The 14,081-nt window shown below is 40.8% G+C and overlaps 1 protein-coding gene across 1 annotated transcript in view; it reads right to left on the reverse strand.

Annotated features, from left to right (window-relative positions):
* Nucleotides 1–6,470: 6,470 nt before the first annotated feature.
* si:dkey-199f5.8 (beta-1,4-galactosyltransferase 3) overlaps nucleotides 6,471–14,081 on the reverse strand; it is a 49,075-nt gene continuing 41,464 nt past the window's right edge. Inside the window, 5 exon segments of the mRNA XM_036558551.1 lie at nucleotides 6,471–6,921; nucleotides 7,321–7,425; nucleotides 8,183–8,235; nucleotides 8,237–8,306; nucleotides 9,898–10,085. Coding sequence (XP_036414444.1) covers nucleotides 6,660–6,921; nucleotides 7,321–7,425; nucleotides 8,183–8,235; nucleotides 8,237–8,306; nucleotides 9,898–10,085 — 678 coding nt within the window. The 3' untranslated portion in view covers nucleotides 6,471–6,659.

Here is a 14,081-nt window from a genome sequence, read left to right on the forward strand (position 1 = left end):
TGATATGTTTATATTAAGCTATCAGGTCGTACTAACTTAAAAAATGACGTTAAATATTTAGTTGTTACTAAATTCTAAGTAAGCAATTGTAGAGGTAACAACTTACCAATAAAATGGAATAATAACAATCTGTACCAGCCTAAAAATTACATGCTAATTTTCTAGTTACTACATTATAAATTAGTGATTGTAACAGAAACTAGTTGCTAATAAAATGAATACTATTACAGTAAAAGTAAGCTTTTACTCATTGTAATCTACATTTCTTGGTGGAATACTTATGTCGATTATTATTAATAATAACATTACATTAATGCAATAACATTACATTAATAACAGTATTGATTACTTTCTGGAAAAGTGTGTATTTTATCATAGTTCACTTGATGCTGTGTGTTAGTGATTTTATCACAGGCAAGAGAGTTGTACTCCACTTCGTGTCGTGCCTAACAACACCCTTCCCTGTGATAAAACCACAGTAATTCAGCCTCTCGTGGCTTATTGCTGTATTAATATTTAATGACAGCATAAAATATGCATCATATACAGATCTCATTTTCTTTTCCACCAATATGGTTTTGCTCTTGGAGAGAGAAAGAGAGAGAAGACAGTTCATTAACATGTTTATTTTATTAATCATTATAAGGCCACTATGTACTGTGTGCAGAATTACTTCATTCATTTATTCATTCATTCGAGAAAAAAACAAAAACAAAACAGAAAATTCTCATCTGACCACTGTCCATCAGATTTCACTGCCTTACGAGGCACGTTTAGAAAAATATCGCCAGTTAATGCTCCCCGTGCAGCGAATCACGGCTCAGTCCTAATAACGATGAAATGTAACCCATTCATAATTAGATATTTCTACATTTTAGCTGTGAAATACAGCTGCATAAGAGAGAAAAGTAAGATTATTTGTTCACATCAGCCTGTTTACTAACACTAAACTGAACTCAGCCTGCAACCATGATAGCTATCACTGCTATTGTACTCTATTTTTCCTTTATGGCTTTGAGATGCAGGTGAAATGACTGATTAAAGAAGCATCCGAGTTCATTAAAATCACTGTTAACTGCTCTTACAGAGGCTTTCCCGAGTTATGCATTTAGAGTGGAGGAGGACAAAGCAGGATGTCTCTGTTAGCTGGCTAACTGTCCTACCGCAGCGCTTCATAACACTTACGTTTGGCTTACAGTGACAGCCAAAACACAAATCTACCTGGTTTCCCCTTTAACACCAATGCAGTGCATCAGCCAAGACATGTTTGCTGTCTCGAGTTTGTTTCTTCAGTTTAGCACTGGAGCTACGAGGCTAATGTGGCTAACAAGTAATGGAATTCCACAAGTTAGCATGGTGCTAACCGCATGTCTGGATCAGCACACTTGTCTAAAGTTGTTCAGTATCTCTAATAAGACTTGATTATGTGGTTTCTGACACTGTTACTCACTGTTATCTATAAATATGGAATAAAGTACGTTAGCATAGAAAAACAGTAGCAGCCATTTTGAAGTCAGTTGAATGTAGTTAACAGGGAACGTTAATCGAAGTCTGACAAATAACAGTGCAGTGCGCCATACATCGTCAAACCTCAATAAAGTCTCTTAGAGATTACTTAACATGGTTTAAAGCAATGACTTAAGCATGCTAACTGGTGCTAACAGGTTTCCACTACTTGTTTGGCCGCACTGAACATCTCAGCTGATTACCTACATTTGGTATGAGAGAGAAAAGCCGGGTAAATCTGATTTTTGGCCAAACTATGGCCAAGTTATCCTGCTTTGAGCAGCTGCTTAGAAGTTAAAAGGCTGAAAACAATGACAATTTTGGTACATTTGCTCATCTGATACTGAAAAACACCTGATCCTATAACACCAAGCAGAAACCGCAAATGTTCCAACAGCCTACATTCCCCATAAGCCTCTAAGCCAGCAGCAGCAACTAATGCAGCATTCGTAACCATGTATGAACTGGGACCTTTCCGACTTCGAAGTGGGGGGAAAAAAACTCTTAATTCCCATATGGAAATTCAGTTTCTCAGGAACTCTGGTTAAGCCCACAGAATAATGGCATGTTTTTGGGCATTTTAAGCAGATTATTAAGTTGTATCTGAGGTACTGTTTGCTTATGAAATCTGACAACATGAGAATACTGGGTTAATTGAAAAATTTGTTCCGTCTATGCAAGATTTTTGCTCAAATTATGCCGCATAATGTAAGTTCTGTCCTTACAATAACAGTTAACTGCTATAACCTTCTTCCATTTGAAATAAAGCTCTTTGAATGCTTTTTAAGAGCTTTTAATACGCACACAGCAGCCAAACAATTGCTAGCTCACTGTTAGCGTCCACTGTTAGAACCCAGCTTTGAACAGCTGAAGTTGCAAGAGCGCTTTTAAGTGGGAAGTAGGGGACAAATTCAGATTTCCCTGTTATGAATGCAGCATAAAACAGCCAAGAGGAGTCAGAACCACACACACACACATACACACACACACACACACACACACAGCACCCTATAAACACACACACACGGTCTAATTGTTGTCTTCAGTGAGATAACAGCTGCTGCCCTCTTTGGTTTGTGCTCGGACAGCGGCGTGCCATTATAATCCACCCTGGGAGACTTTAATGAGTTAAATAAACCTGAATTCTCTCATAATATGCGACCTTAAAACTGTGAATGCAAACTGCTGCCTAATGAGGCTTAACGTGTGGAGAAATGGTTAGCATGGTGCTAACTGTATGCCTAAATCATCACTCGCCTAAAACCACTAAGTAATGCCTAACAGATGTGATTATGTAGCTTCTATCTATCATACACTATTAAATATTGTCATATTGCCCATCCCTATAGAAACATGCACTAAAATACCAACAAAATTCAGGTTTTGAGGGCAGCTACTACTGTTTTTAGCTCTGTGCTGTACTGATGCTAATATTGCTGTTGCTAACGTTGCTAACACTCTCCCTCAGACTTGCTTATGTGGTTTCTGACACACTGATAAACTGAAATACACTGAAAAAACAGATAAATGCAGAACTTTTGGTTTTTACTCCTACTTTGAAGCAGTTTATTAAAAAAAAAACCTAAGGTTTTTATCTAGAAATGTGTTGCACTGCTTCAGGCTAACGGTCACACCAGATGCTAATGTGGCAATTCTGCTTCTTGAGTCTGTTTTTTTCCAGTTTTAGTAAACTATTTTCAGTAAAAGTGTTCCATTTATATTTTTGTTCACATTGATGAAAATATGGGTAAAGTTTATGGTTTCAGGATGGCTTCTACGGTACCATGCCAAAGGATGGCGCTATACTGTTGCTAATGTTGCTTTTCCTCAATTAGAACTGATTATCTGACACGTTTCTCAAAAAAAAAAGTTCAGACTGGTTCGCGTGATGGTAGGAGTGTGATGATTTAGGCTGCAGATGCTAAGTGGGGGGCTATAAGCTTCAATTACTAGTTAGCTACATTAGACACGTAGCCGAGGAAGCTAAATTTGTACACCAAACATATCAGTGCTGAAAAATCCAGCTAATACCAGCTTTTTCAGATGGTGTAAACTGGTATTTGATGGTTTTTGTGGTGGACGAGCTGGACATCCAGCATAGGATATGTTTTTATTTGAGTTTGAGGGATTAGCTGGTCAGCAAACCATTTAAATTAAACCTTAACCAGTTTGAGCTGCCCAGCAAGGTCGTCTTGGCTGAACAGCTACGTCTGTAGTGAAAAGAAAATTGAGTACTTTTTAAAAAATATTTTTGCAAAACTATTCCTTGGTTCCCTTCGAGGATGTTAAAGGGAACACCAGCTGTTTATACCTGTACCTTAAAATGTTGTACATGTCCGATATTATTGAATTACGAAATTAATTGGAAATCTTTTATTATAAAAAAAAATTCTCAGGTAATGTCATGCTCTTGCTAGGAGAAAGGCTGAAAGATATATTTGAATTAAATAACATTTCTCACTGGACGAGAGAGAGCGAACACCTGATGAACATCAAACTGCTAATAGAGATTGTTTATTTTTAATAATAAGTAAAGTATGTTGCTTGGTTTACACAACTTAACAATATTGGACATGTACATCATATCTGAGGCATACTTGTCTTAGCAGCCTGGGTCACCTGCAAAAAATGGTATCTTTTCAAGTAAAATGATCTAAAATATAGTCAATAAATCTAATATTTCTCCTGTTGACAATGTTGTAAGCTTAGATTATTTAACTTCTTTTTAGACTTTTTTTTTCCTGTTTTCAGTAATTGTATTAAGTAAAATTCTCACTATATTGGAAGATAATTTGGCTTGTTTTTAAGAAAAGTGCTTTGAAACCAGCAAAATTATCTGCCAGTACAGTGAGAATTTTATTTATAAAATTACTGAAAACAAGTGAAAAATGTCTAGACATAAACTATAATAATCCTATAATAAGTGCACAACCATCTCAAAATGGGAAATATTACATAAATTGACTAGATTTAAAATGATTTCACTTCACAAGATACCATTTTTTGCAGCATTCCTTTTAGGACTGATAAAAATCTCTTCAAATGGAACAGACTGGCCATTTTGGAGGGTCTCAACAGTGATTTACTTACTAATTCACCCTAAAACTCACCAGGGAGTAACTGGGAGTGCATTAGTTCAGTATTATGAGGAGCTTATAATGCAGAAAAGCACATTATGGTTGGGAGTTATTGGCACTGTGGGGTTGGTTTATGTCCATTTTGTTTAAAATGAAGAAAAATGGCTCTACGTACCCCCTTAACCCCTAATGCCTAATCCCTAAAGCAGAGACACAGTGGTGCAAGTTTTATGAACACGAGGAAATATTCCACAGCAAACAGTCACTGTAGCACGGCGACAGTGAGTTTCCACCAGGCTCAAAGTTCCAATCAACTCGATCGATCTACCTGATGCAATCCAGCAAATAACTAATCATAAAGAAAAAAAACAAAAAGAAACCACAAGCTTATAAAACACGTCTCTGATGTGAACAGGCAGGCCACTCGAGAAGCATAAAGGCCATAATGGCAAAACGGAGCGAGAAACAAAAGAGAAAAGTGGTTCACCGATATGTACAGCAGTGGTTACTGTTACAAAAGAGGCTGAATGCAGGTCTGATTGTGTTAATCGTATACAAAAAAATATGTCCGTATTCTCATTACAGTACGTAAAAAGCCGAGTCGAGTAACAGCCATCCACTGGCAAACAAGTCACTACGAAAAAAAAAACCCCAAAAACGCAGAGTCATACAATCCCAGTGAGACAGCTCCAAGACTCGGCGCTTCGGTTTAACCCCACCCTGGTCTTTAAACAACCACTCCCATCATTTTTAACCTAATCTCTATCTGGCGTACAGTCTATTGCCACAACACGGTTCTCTGAAGAACAAACCACTCACTCAAAAAAACACCTACAATAGAAGCCAATGGGCAGCTGCTGAGTTTCGTCAGTGGTCAGTATTTATGCGCATTTTTGTAGAACATTCATGAATTATTCAGTCAAAGGTATTTAGAAATGAATGTGCCAGTGTGAATAACTGGCAGTGTAGCATTGTGGGTCAAGTTCTCACAGGCTCCACCAGACCACCATGGACACCAGAAAACCAGAAAACCTTGGGCAGTGGTGAAAGCGAAGCTCCAGTGTTGGAAAGTCACATTTTTCATAGATTTATTCACGAAACTCAGCAGCCACCCACTGGCTTCTTCTATAAGAGAGTGAGATGCTAATGGGTTTCCTGTTCTTTTCCCTGCTCAGATAAACGTGTTGAGGTTATTGTCTGCGGTGATCGACAGGATACAGATGCGGTGGATAGAGATTAGGCTGAAAAATGTTAGCGTGTCCCTTTAAACTGTATCAAAACTAAATCAAAGAGTCTTTTAGGAGAAACAAGAGTGCAGCTTCAATCTAAGGCCACTGCGGTTTAACCAGAACACGTCTGGCTCTGAGGAGAGTCGGTCTCAGGGAGGAGTGCGGAGGAGGACAGTTGACATTTCTGTCTGCAGGGTGTCGGAGCGTCCGTCAGCGGCCAGCAGCGGTCAGCGGAAACGCAGTCCACGCATCTCTGCATCGCTGACGGTTTTAAAACTGTCCTGATCATGGAAATCAAATGAGAGAGAGAGAGAGAGAGAGAGAGGGAGAGAGAGAGAGAGAGAGAGAGAGAGGGAGAGAGAGAGAGAGGAGAAAGGGGAAGAGAGCAAGTGAAAAGAAAAAGTGAGCTAGATAGAGAGAGAAAAGAGAAAGAGAGAGAGAGAGAAAGAGAGAGCGAGAGAGAGAAATAGAGAGAGAGAGAGAGAGAGAGAGAGAGAGAGAGAGAGAGAGAGAGAGAGAGAGTGTGAGGAGAGAGGGAAAGAGCAAGTGAAAGAGAAAAGTGAGCTAGCTAGAGAGACAATAGAGAAAGAGTGAATGAGAAGAGAGAGCAAAGAGAGAGATAAAAAGAGAAAGAGAGAATGAGAGAGAGCAAAGAGAGAGAGAGAGAGAGAGAGACCATGTATAGCACCAGCATTCAAAACTGGTTAAAGGAGGGCACTGAAGGACTGACCCCCCCCGGACCCCCCCAGTTCTGTGTGTGTGTAAATGTGTATATGAGAAGATGGGCGTAGTCAGTGGTGGGGGGCGGGGCGGGTTTGGAGAGGGTTGTTGATGCAGGCACTGTCTGTCATTGCTGGGACTGAAAGTCTGTCAGCTCCTCTTCAGGGTCCTCCAAGTCGTCCGTTGGTGGATTCTGCTCTTTCTGTTGTTTCTCTGGTTTAAGTTGTTTCTGTGGTTTCTTCGTGGGGGGGTGCAGTCCTGCCTCGGTGCCGATGTTGACGGTGATGTTTGTGTACAGGGGGAGATACTCCCGAGAGACCACCTCGTACTCCACAGAGTTCATCCCATCCAACTTCCACGTCTGCCTCGTCTTCGCCAGCATGTTAAACCTGCACAACACCAGGAGGAAGACCCAGTTTATTAGAGTAAACAGCTGCAGAACAAATGTCCAGCACTGACCGCACCAAACTGACCTCTCAGGGTCTGCCCACAAATACGATCGTTCATAGTAAAGCTTTTCAAACGGTAGCTAACGCCGAGTTATTACTTCAACCTACAGTTTCTCATAAGGCTGAATGAATAACCGACTCTAAATGTAGGTATTGTGATATAAACTGTTTCTCATGACGCTGAATGGGATTTTTACCAGTGTTTTGTAAAGCCTCTCCAGCCTCAGTAGCTACAAAAGAACACATTGGTGGGCGGAGCCTGGAGAGGTCAATGAACGAGGTTCGTGCTGACGGGTCATTAGAGGTTCGGAATAAATGAGATTAAAATGTTCTGCTGACCTTTTGGGGTTGACTTCGTTGCCCTGATCGTGCTTGTGTTTGATCATCTTATAACGGCCGACCTTCAGAGACGGACGAGTGATAGTCATTCCTGCCAAAGAGACTCTGAGAAAGAGAGAGAGAGAGAGAAGAGAGAGAGAGAGAGAGAGAGAGAGAGAGAGAGAGAGAGAGAGAGAGACAAACAAAATGTAGAGAATAGAGAAAGAAGGTAAATAAGAGAGAAAGGGACGAGAGATAAACAATGAGCAAGACAGGCAGGAAAAATAGCAAGAGAAAGAGAAAGTGAGTGAGCAAGTGAGAAAATGACAGAGAGAAGAGAGGGAGAGGGAGAGAAAGAAAAGAGAGGGAGAGAGAATGAGCAAGACCAAAAGAAGTGAAGAAGAACAAGGAGATTGAAAAAAAGAGTGAGAGCGAAAGTTGGAAAGAGAGAACAGGTCAAGGGAGAGAGAAAAGAGGGAGAGAATGAGCATGACAGAGAGAAGTGAGAGAGAACAAGAAGATAAAAAAACGAGAGAGAGAGAGAGAGAGAGAGAGAGAGAGAGAGAGCAAGAACATGTGGAGAATAAAGAAAGGGTGAAAAAGAGAAATGGACAAGAGAGGAGGAGAGAGAAACGGAGCAAGATAGAAAGGAAAGACGAGAGAGAGCGCGAGCAAGGAAATGTAGTGAACAGAGAGAGAGAGAGAGAGAGAGAGAGAGAGAGAGAGAGAGAGAGAGAGAGAGAAAATGAGCAACACACAAGTGAGGGAGAACAAAGACAAAGGAAAAAGAGAGACAGTGAGCGAGTTAGATAGACAGATTAATAGTCTTCTTTTCTTTCATTCTGCATTGAGCCTCACATCCTATACTCTCTCTCACTCTTACCGGATCCCGATGTCGTCATCCTCGCCCCCCCAGCCCCAGTAGTTGTTGGGGAAAGCCGTTCATCTTGAGGTAATGCAGAGGGGTCAGCGCCGAAACGCCTCCAAAATACATCTTGTAGGGCAGCCTGGGGGACAGCAGGGTCAGACATAATGTAGCGTTTAGCACACTTGGGCAGGGCGTCACTGACACGACTTAACAGATCTCTAAAACGGAGAGCATCACAAACTTAACATCTGTCACAGAGTTTCTTGTCTTTTTGTCATGAGGCACTCAGACTAGACGACGGGGCAGACAGAGAGAAATAACACAGCGAGTTTGGGCAAAGAATAAGAACTCAAACTCCCAGAATTCCTCAGATCACACGACACACACAGAGCTGAACGTGCTGGACCTGTTTGTGGTTTTATGAGCAGCGAAAGCTGAAACTGGGGATGAATCTGTGGTGAGAAGCGCTGATATCACAGTAGAGCTAGAGAAATATTTCACTGCAAACTGGCAGCTGAGCTGAAACTGTAGAGAGACTCACCTGATCTGGATCAACATTATAAACATGATATCGGCTCTAATCTGTCTGTTTTACACGTAGCTCCTCTGTCTGCGCTCCGCTGTTCATGCACGTCTCTCTACCTGTTTCTCAGCTCTTCCAGCTCTCTAATTGGCTGTCTGAATAACCCGTAAAGTAAATCTCTGACCTTCTCTCACTGCAGGACTCGTAAACATTTTGAGTGGTAAATATCAAACTTGTCTGATAATATCTGAGAGTCCCTGATCACTTCAGAGTTCAACTGGAGGGCTAAAGATTCACTCGTTTCTACTCTCACACTACAGATAATCTGCACCGTCCGTTGCTTCCGATTGAGCTCCCGACCTGGAGAATCGCTTCAGGTTGTGAAAATTTGTTGCAGGGGGCAAATTAGGATTAAAATCGGGCCAAAAAAAACATATAGTGTAGGACAAGTTCCTTATGGTGATGCACGTTTGTTGTAACAGTAGAGGCTGCTGCTTCACACATTTCCAACACAGAACAAAACAATCAGCCTGTAAGTATTTTTACAGGCTGATTGTTCAGGATAGAGTAGTTTTGACCCATGCATATGAATGTAAACTGTATCTTACACCAAGCGTTTTTTTTTGTTCCATGTCAGCTAAATTATTTCCACAGAATAACATCATATACAGCCACAGCATGTTCAGTCAATCCACTACACAGTCAACTTACTTTTGATGCAAGTTTAGTTGTATGTACGCTGTGGATGTACAAACGTCTATGCATGCAAGTTTAAGCTTAATGCATCAACTTTTTTATAACACGGGCAGGGAGGCAAATGATGGGCTTCTAACTCTATGTTCGCTAATGTATCTCACTCTGGTGAGGCACCTGGGAGGTAATTTGACCCATTCTGTCATCTCAGCGCTTGACAATGTGGAAACTCCTATCAGGATGACGATAAACATATGATTTATGACGCAGCCCTAATTAGTCTTTTGACAAGTCAAAGAATACGAGGCAGCTAACATCATCAGAGTTTAAATACTGTGCTGACTGCGCTTCATATATGGATTGTACTGGTAACATTAATAAGCAAAAAAGTAAAATCATAGCATTAAGGTATTCATTTTCACTGTTATCAGCCTAGAAGTCTCAATACTGGTGCGTCCCATTTGGTAAACCTGTGGTAAGAGACGACAGCTAGCATGAGCGTTTTAGCACTGACTTGTATCCGAACTTGTCCATGGCGATGGCGGCGTGTTTGGGAGTTTGGTCGCAGGTGTAGGTGTTCCGGTCGTCCTCGGGGATCAGGTCGACATCGTGGAAGAACAGGCAGTCCCAGTCCTCCTCCCGCATGGCCTCCCGAAAACCCACGTTCATCAGCTTAGCGCGGTTAAACGTGTAGTTCCCCGCCTTGAAAGACAAACACAAACGTAAATAAATTAATTGGCATGTGGTCAAACAAATCACACAAACATGCAAACAAGCAAGTACAAAGATACACAAATGAACCTAATGATCATACAGGTAACAAATTAGCATATTAGAACTGAAGGAAAGTACAGCTCTGTTATGTGTTTGGTGCAGTGTTAAATGTCCGTATATTCAGTATTGTGTTTGCCTGTACTCTGACTGTTCTTGGACATTCTGGTCTGCCTACTTTTGTTTATCCCTACACGGTCATGCCCGTCACACCTGTCACTTGTCATGTATAGGCTGACAGTACCTGCTGGGGGGGGGGCTCACCCTATTGCTTCATTGTCCCAGTACAGCAAATGATAACACCCAGCCATCAGGGCCAAAATGAGAAGGCCCATATCAAGTCCGGCTTACCATCCTCTGCTCTAAAATGTCAACGAAAACCAAAATGTATTTATGTGAGCCATACCAAGGTGGCACCACCACCTGATGGTGGAGACTAGCTCAGGGATAAAATGGGTGACTCTGGTTGTAGGTCACAGGGGTGAACCTTAGAGTGAAGATTCCTTAATCCCCCTTTCAGGCTAGCACTCCCTGACTCCCACCAGAGGCCAGGGCCCGTGTTAGGTAGGGAGAGAAGGTATCCATAACAAAGGCTAAATCCAAAGTTACACAAGGGCATATGGCACAGTTTGTGTAATGAGAATATGATGCTGCTGAAGTGTCTGGGTCACTTGTCATGTACAGGCTGGGCCTGATTTTGGCATCAGTCCAGCTATAAAACTGCATCAGTCCATTGTTTTAGGGGCTGGCTGGGTTTCTGGCACCTCGCGCAAGAAATAAACTTCAATTTTTTTTTTTTCTTTTGTGTTTTTTTTCCCCAATTTTCTCCCTAATTTTGGTTGTTTTCAACTCCACCCGCTAGTTAGGACTCCCCCAGTTACACGATACCACCAGCGCTAGGAGGGCGAAGGCTAGCACAGGCTTCCTCTGAGACCTGTGAAGCGCCACTGCATATTTTCAAACTGACGCTCACGTAACGTCATCGGACAGCCGAACGCTCTCGGGGGAAAGCACCAACCGCCAGATCTGTTACATCAGCTAACAGATGCCTGCACTGACTATCATCGGGCTGATGGAGAGGGGGCCATCCTACCCACCCAGAACGAGTAAGGCCAGTTGTGCTCTCTTGGACTCCGAGCTACGGACGGCTGTAGCATCACTGGGGATCGAACTCATGATCTCCTGATAGGGCCAATGCTTAGACGGTTGCACCACTCGGGAGCATAAACTTTGATTCTTCGGACATACGACCAGCTCCCTGCTTTGTGACGAGGTTTGGATTCTTCAGCATCAACACAGTCTGTCAAGTTTAGCTACACTTTGCCTTGTTTTTAAAATGTAAGCGTAAAATAATCAAACAAAAAAAAATCAAACAAATCCCTGCAAAGGTTAAAGTCTATACAATTACTGCTTACTGAATGTAACATATTGGGGTGAAAAATAAAACAAATATGGCCTGTGCAAAAGTTATGGCACATTATATATTTTATGTGTTAAATTCAGCAAATAAACAGTAATTGCGTATTACAATATGCAGAAAAATGCCATATTTAAGAGCTCCCTGTAGAAGATGTGTTATTTGTTTGGGGTGTTCAACTTATGTGTACGACTGTATATGTTAATCCTACAGGTCTACTTTTCAGCACTTGGTATAAAGAATAGATTTGATCTAAATAGTAAGAGTGTAGTGATGAACACAATTCAACACAGCAACATTAAAGAGCCTGAAAATCTGCTTAAAGTTGATATGTTTCCATTGTCAGCTGAATTGAGAGGCCCGTATTAAACAGTAAAATAAAACAGAACACAGTTACACTACTATTAAATAAAGATTTGACAGTTTTATTTACCAGATAAGAAATAATTTGTATTAAAAATCATTTAAAACAGCTGGGTGTCCACAAATGGTCATACAAAGGGTCATCATCAGTATCTGTTGTTGGTACTGGAGCAGTGTGTTGCATTTTCAACTCTTTTTGCAAAACAAATTAGTCTATTTTGTTCTGGGTTAATAATTTGAATAGAAACATTCAACATGTGCCCTGCGTTTACAGAAAACCCCATTGTTCTCTGTAGAAAAAGTAAGAACTCTATACTGATACCTTTGCTCATGTTTCATACCTTAGGACACAAAAACGGAAACATCTGATCAGTCATGTAAATTAGATTTGCATTCATAATGAGTTTCCATCACAATTTCTTTCCTCGTTCTAAATGTAGGTATTGTGATATAAACTGAGTCTGTTCTACAGTTTCTCATTAGGCTGAATGAATAACTGACTCTAAATGTAGGTATTGTGATATAAACTGAGTCTGTTCTACAGTTTCTCATTAGGCTGAATGAATAACCGACTCTAAATGTAGGTACTGTGATATAAACTGAGTCTGTTCTACAGTTTCTCATTAGGCTGAATGAATAACCGACTCTAAATGTAGGTATTGTGATATAAACTAAGTCTATTCTACAGTTTCTCATTAGGTTGAATGAGATTTTAACAGCGGTCCGTAAAGTTTCTCCAATCTCACGACAGTAGCTATGAAACACATTTGTGGGCAGATCCTGGATAGAACAATTACTGTTATACACTACAGCCGATATATTAATTAATTCAAGTGTCAACTCTTCTCCTTTATTCCAGCTTCCATTCCTTTCAGGAGACTCACTTTCAGTTCCTCAAAGAATCTGCAGACACACCTCCAAAGTTCAGTCTTAGAAGCTGGTTGATCATTTTCTGAAGTAATCAAACACATTCAGTGGTGTTGAGGTCTGGACTCTGGGGTGGTCAGTCCATCGTTCAGCTTCTTTGTTTGATGTGTCCGTCTCCTTTTCTCAGTGAGGTTCTTCTTGACAGCTACACATCCTTTCAGACCCACAGCGCTGAGTCATCTTCTCACAGTGGAAGGATGGACAGAAACACCTGTGGATGTTTTCAGATCTGAAGCAGCTTGATTTTCTCCTCTCTCTCAGAGATGAAAGCTTTAAGTGCTGTTTATCTGATGGGGGCAGTTTTGGGGTCCACCAGGTGTTCCGGGTGGTTGTTAGGAGTCACATTTTCTCTGTAGCTTTTAGTCGGTTTTTCCACTTATTTCTTTTTGACTTTCACCTTCTTTATGCAAGTGGATTATTTTATATCTAAACTTCTCAGGGATATTTCCTGAAAAATTAATAACAGTACTGTACTGTGCTGTAAAGCCTTTGGGGAGCTCAGCTCAGGTCAGTTCTGATACACAGTTGATGCAACAAAATTAAGTGGATAATTTTATTTCATTGGAAATGCTTGTGCGGATTGTGCTCTAAAGCTGCAGGATATTCTGGAACATCCCCGGCGCGCTCCCTCAGACTGTGGATCAAACGCTCTGGGATTACAGTCTAATCCCTGCCCTTTTAATATGAGGTGGAAATATCAGAGTTACAGATTAATCCACCCCCCTCACTAATCTCAGGGCTTGTTTTGCTCTCTTTAGTGCACACATTTTATACAACAGCATCTCTCAAAAGGCCAAAGTACAACCTCATTTCCAAAAAAGTTGTGACGCTGTGTAAAAGAGTAAATAAAAACAAAACGCAATGATGTGCAAATCATTCAAACCCTATATTTCATTGAAAATAGTACAAAGACAACATATCAAATGTTGAAACTGTGAAATTGTATTGTTTTTTGAAAAATATTTGCCCATTTTGAATTTAATGCCAACATGTTTCAAAAAATTTGGTATGGTGCAACAAAAGGCTGGTAAAGTTGTGTAATGCTAAAAAAACACCTGGTGGTTGATTGACAACGGGTCAGTAATATGACTGGGTATAAAGAGCATTTCAGAGAGGCTGAGTCTTTCAGAAGTAAAGATGAGGAAGGTTCACCACCACAAAGACTGCATGATCAAATAGTGCAACAATTCAAAAATAACGTTTCTCATCGTAAAATAGCA

Source organism: Colossoma macropomum, unplaced genomic scaffold (genome assembly GCF_904425465.1).
Source record: "Colossoma macropomum unplaced genomic scaffold, Colossoma_macropomum, whole genome shotgun sequence".
In the NCBI taxonomy this organism is placed as follows: domain Eukaryota; kingdom Metazoa; phylum Chordata; class Actinopteri; order Characiformes; family Serrasalmidae; genus Colossoma; species Colossoma macropomum.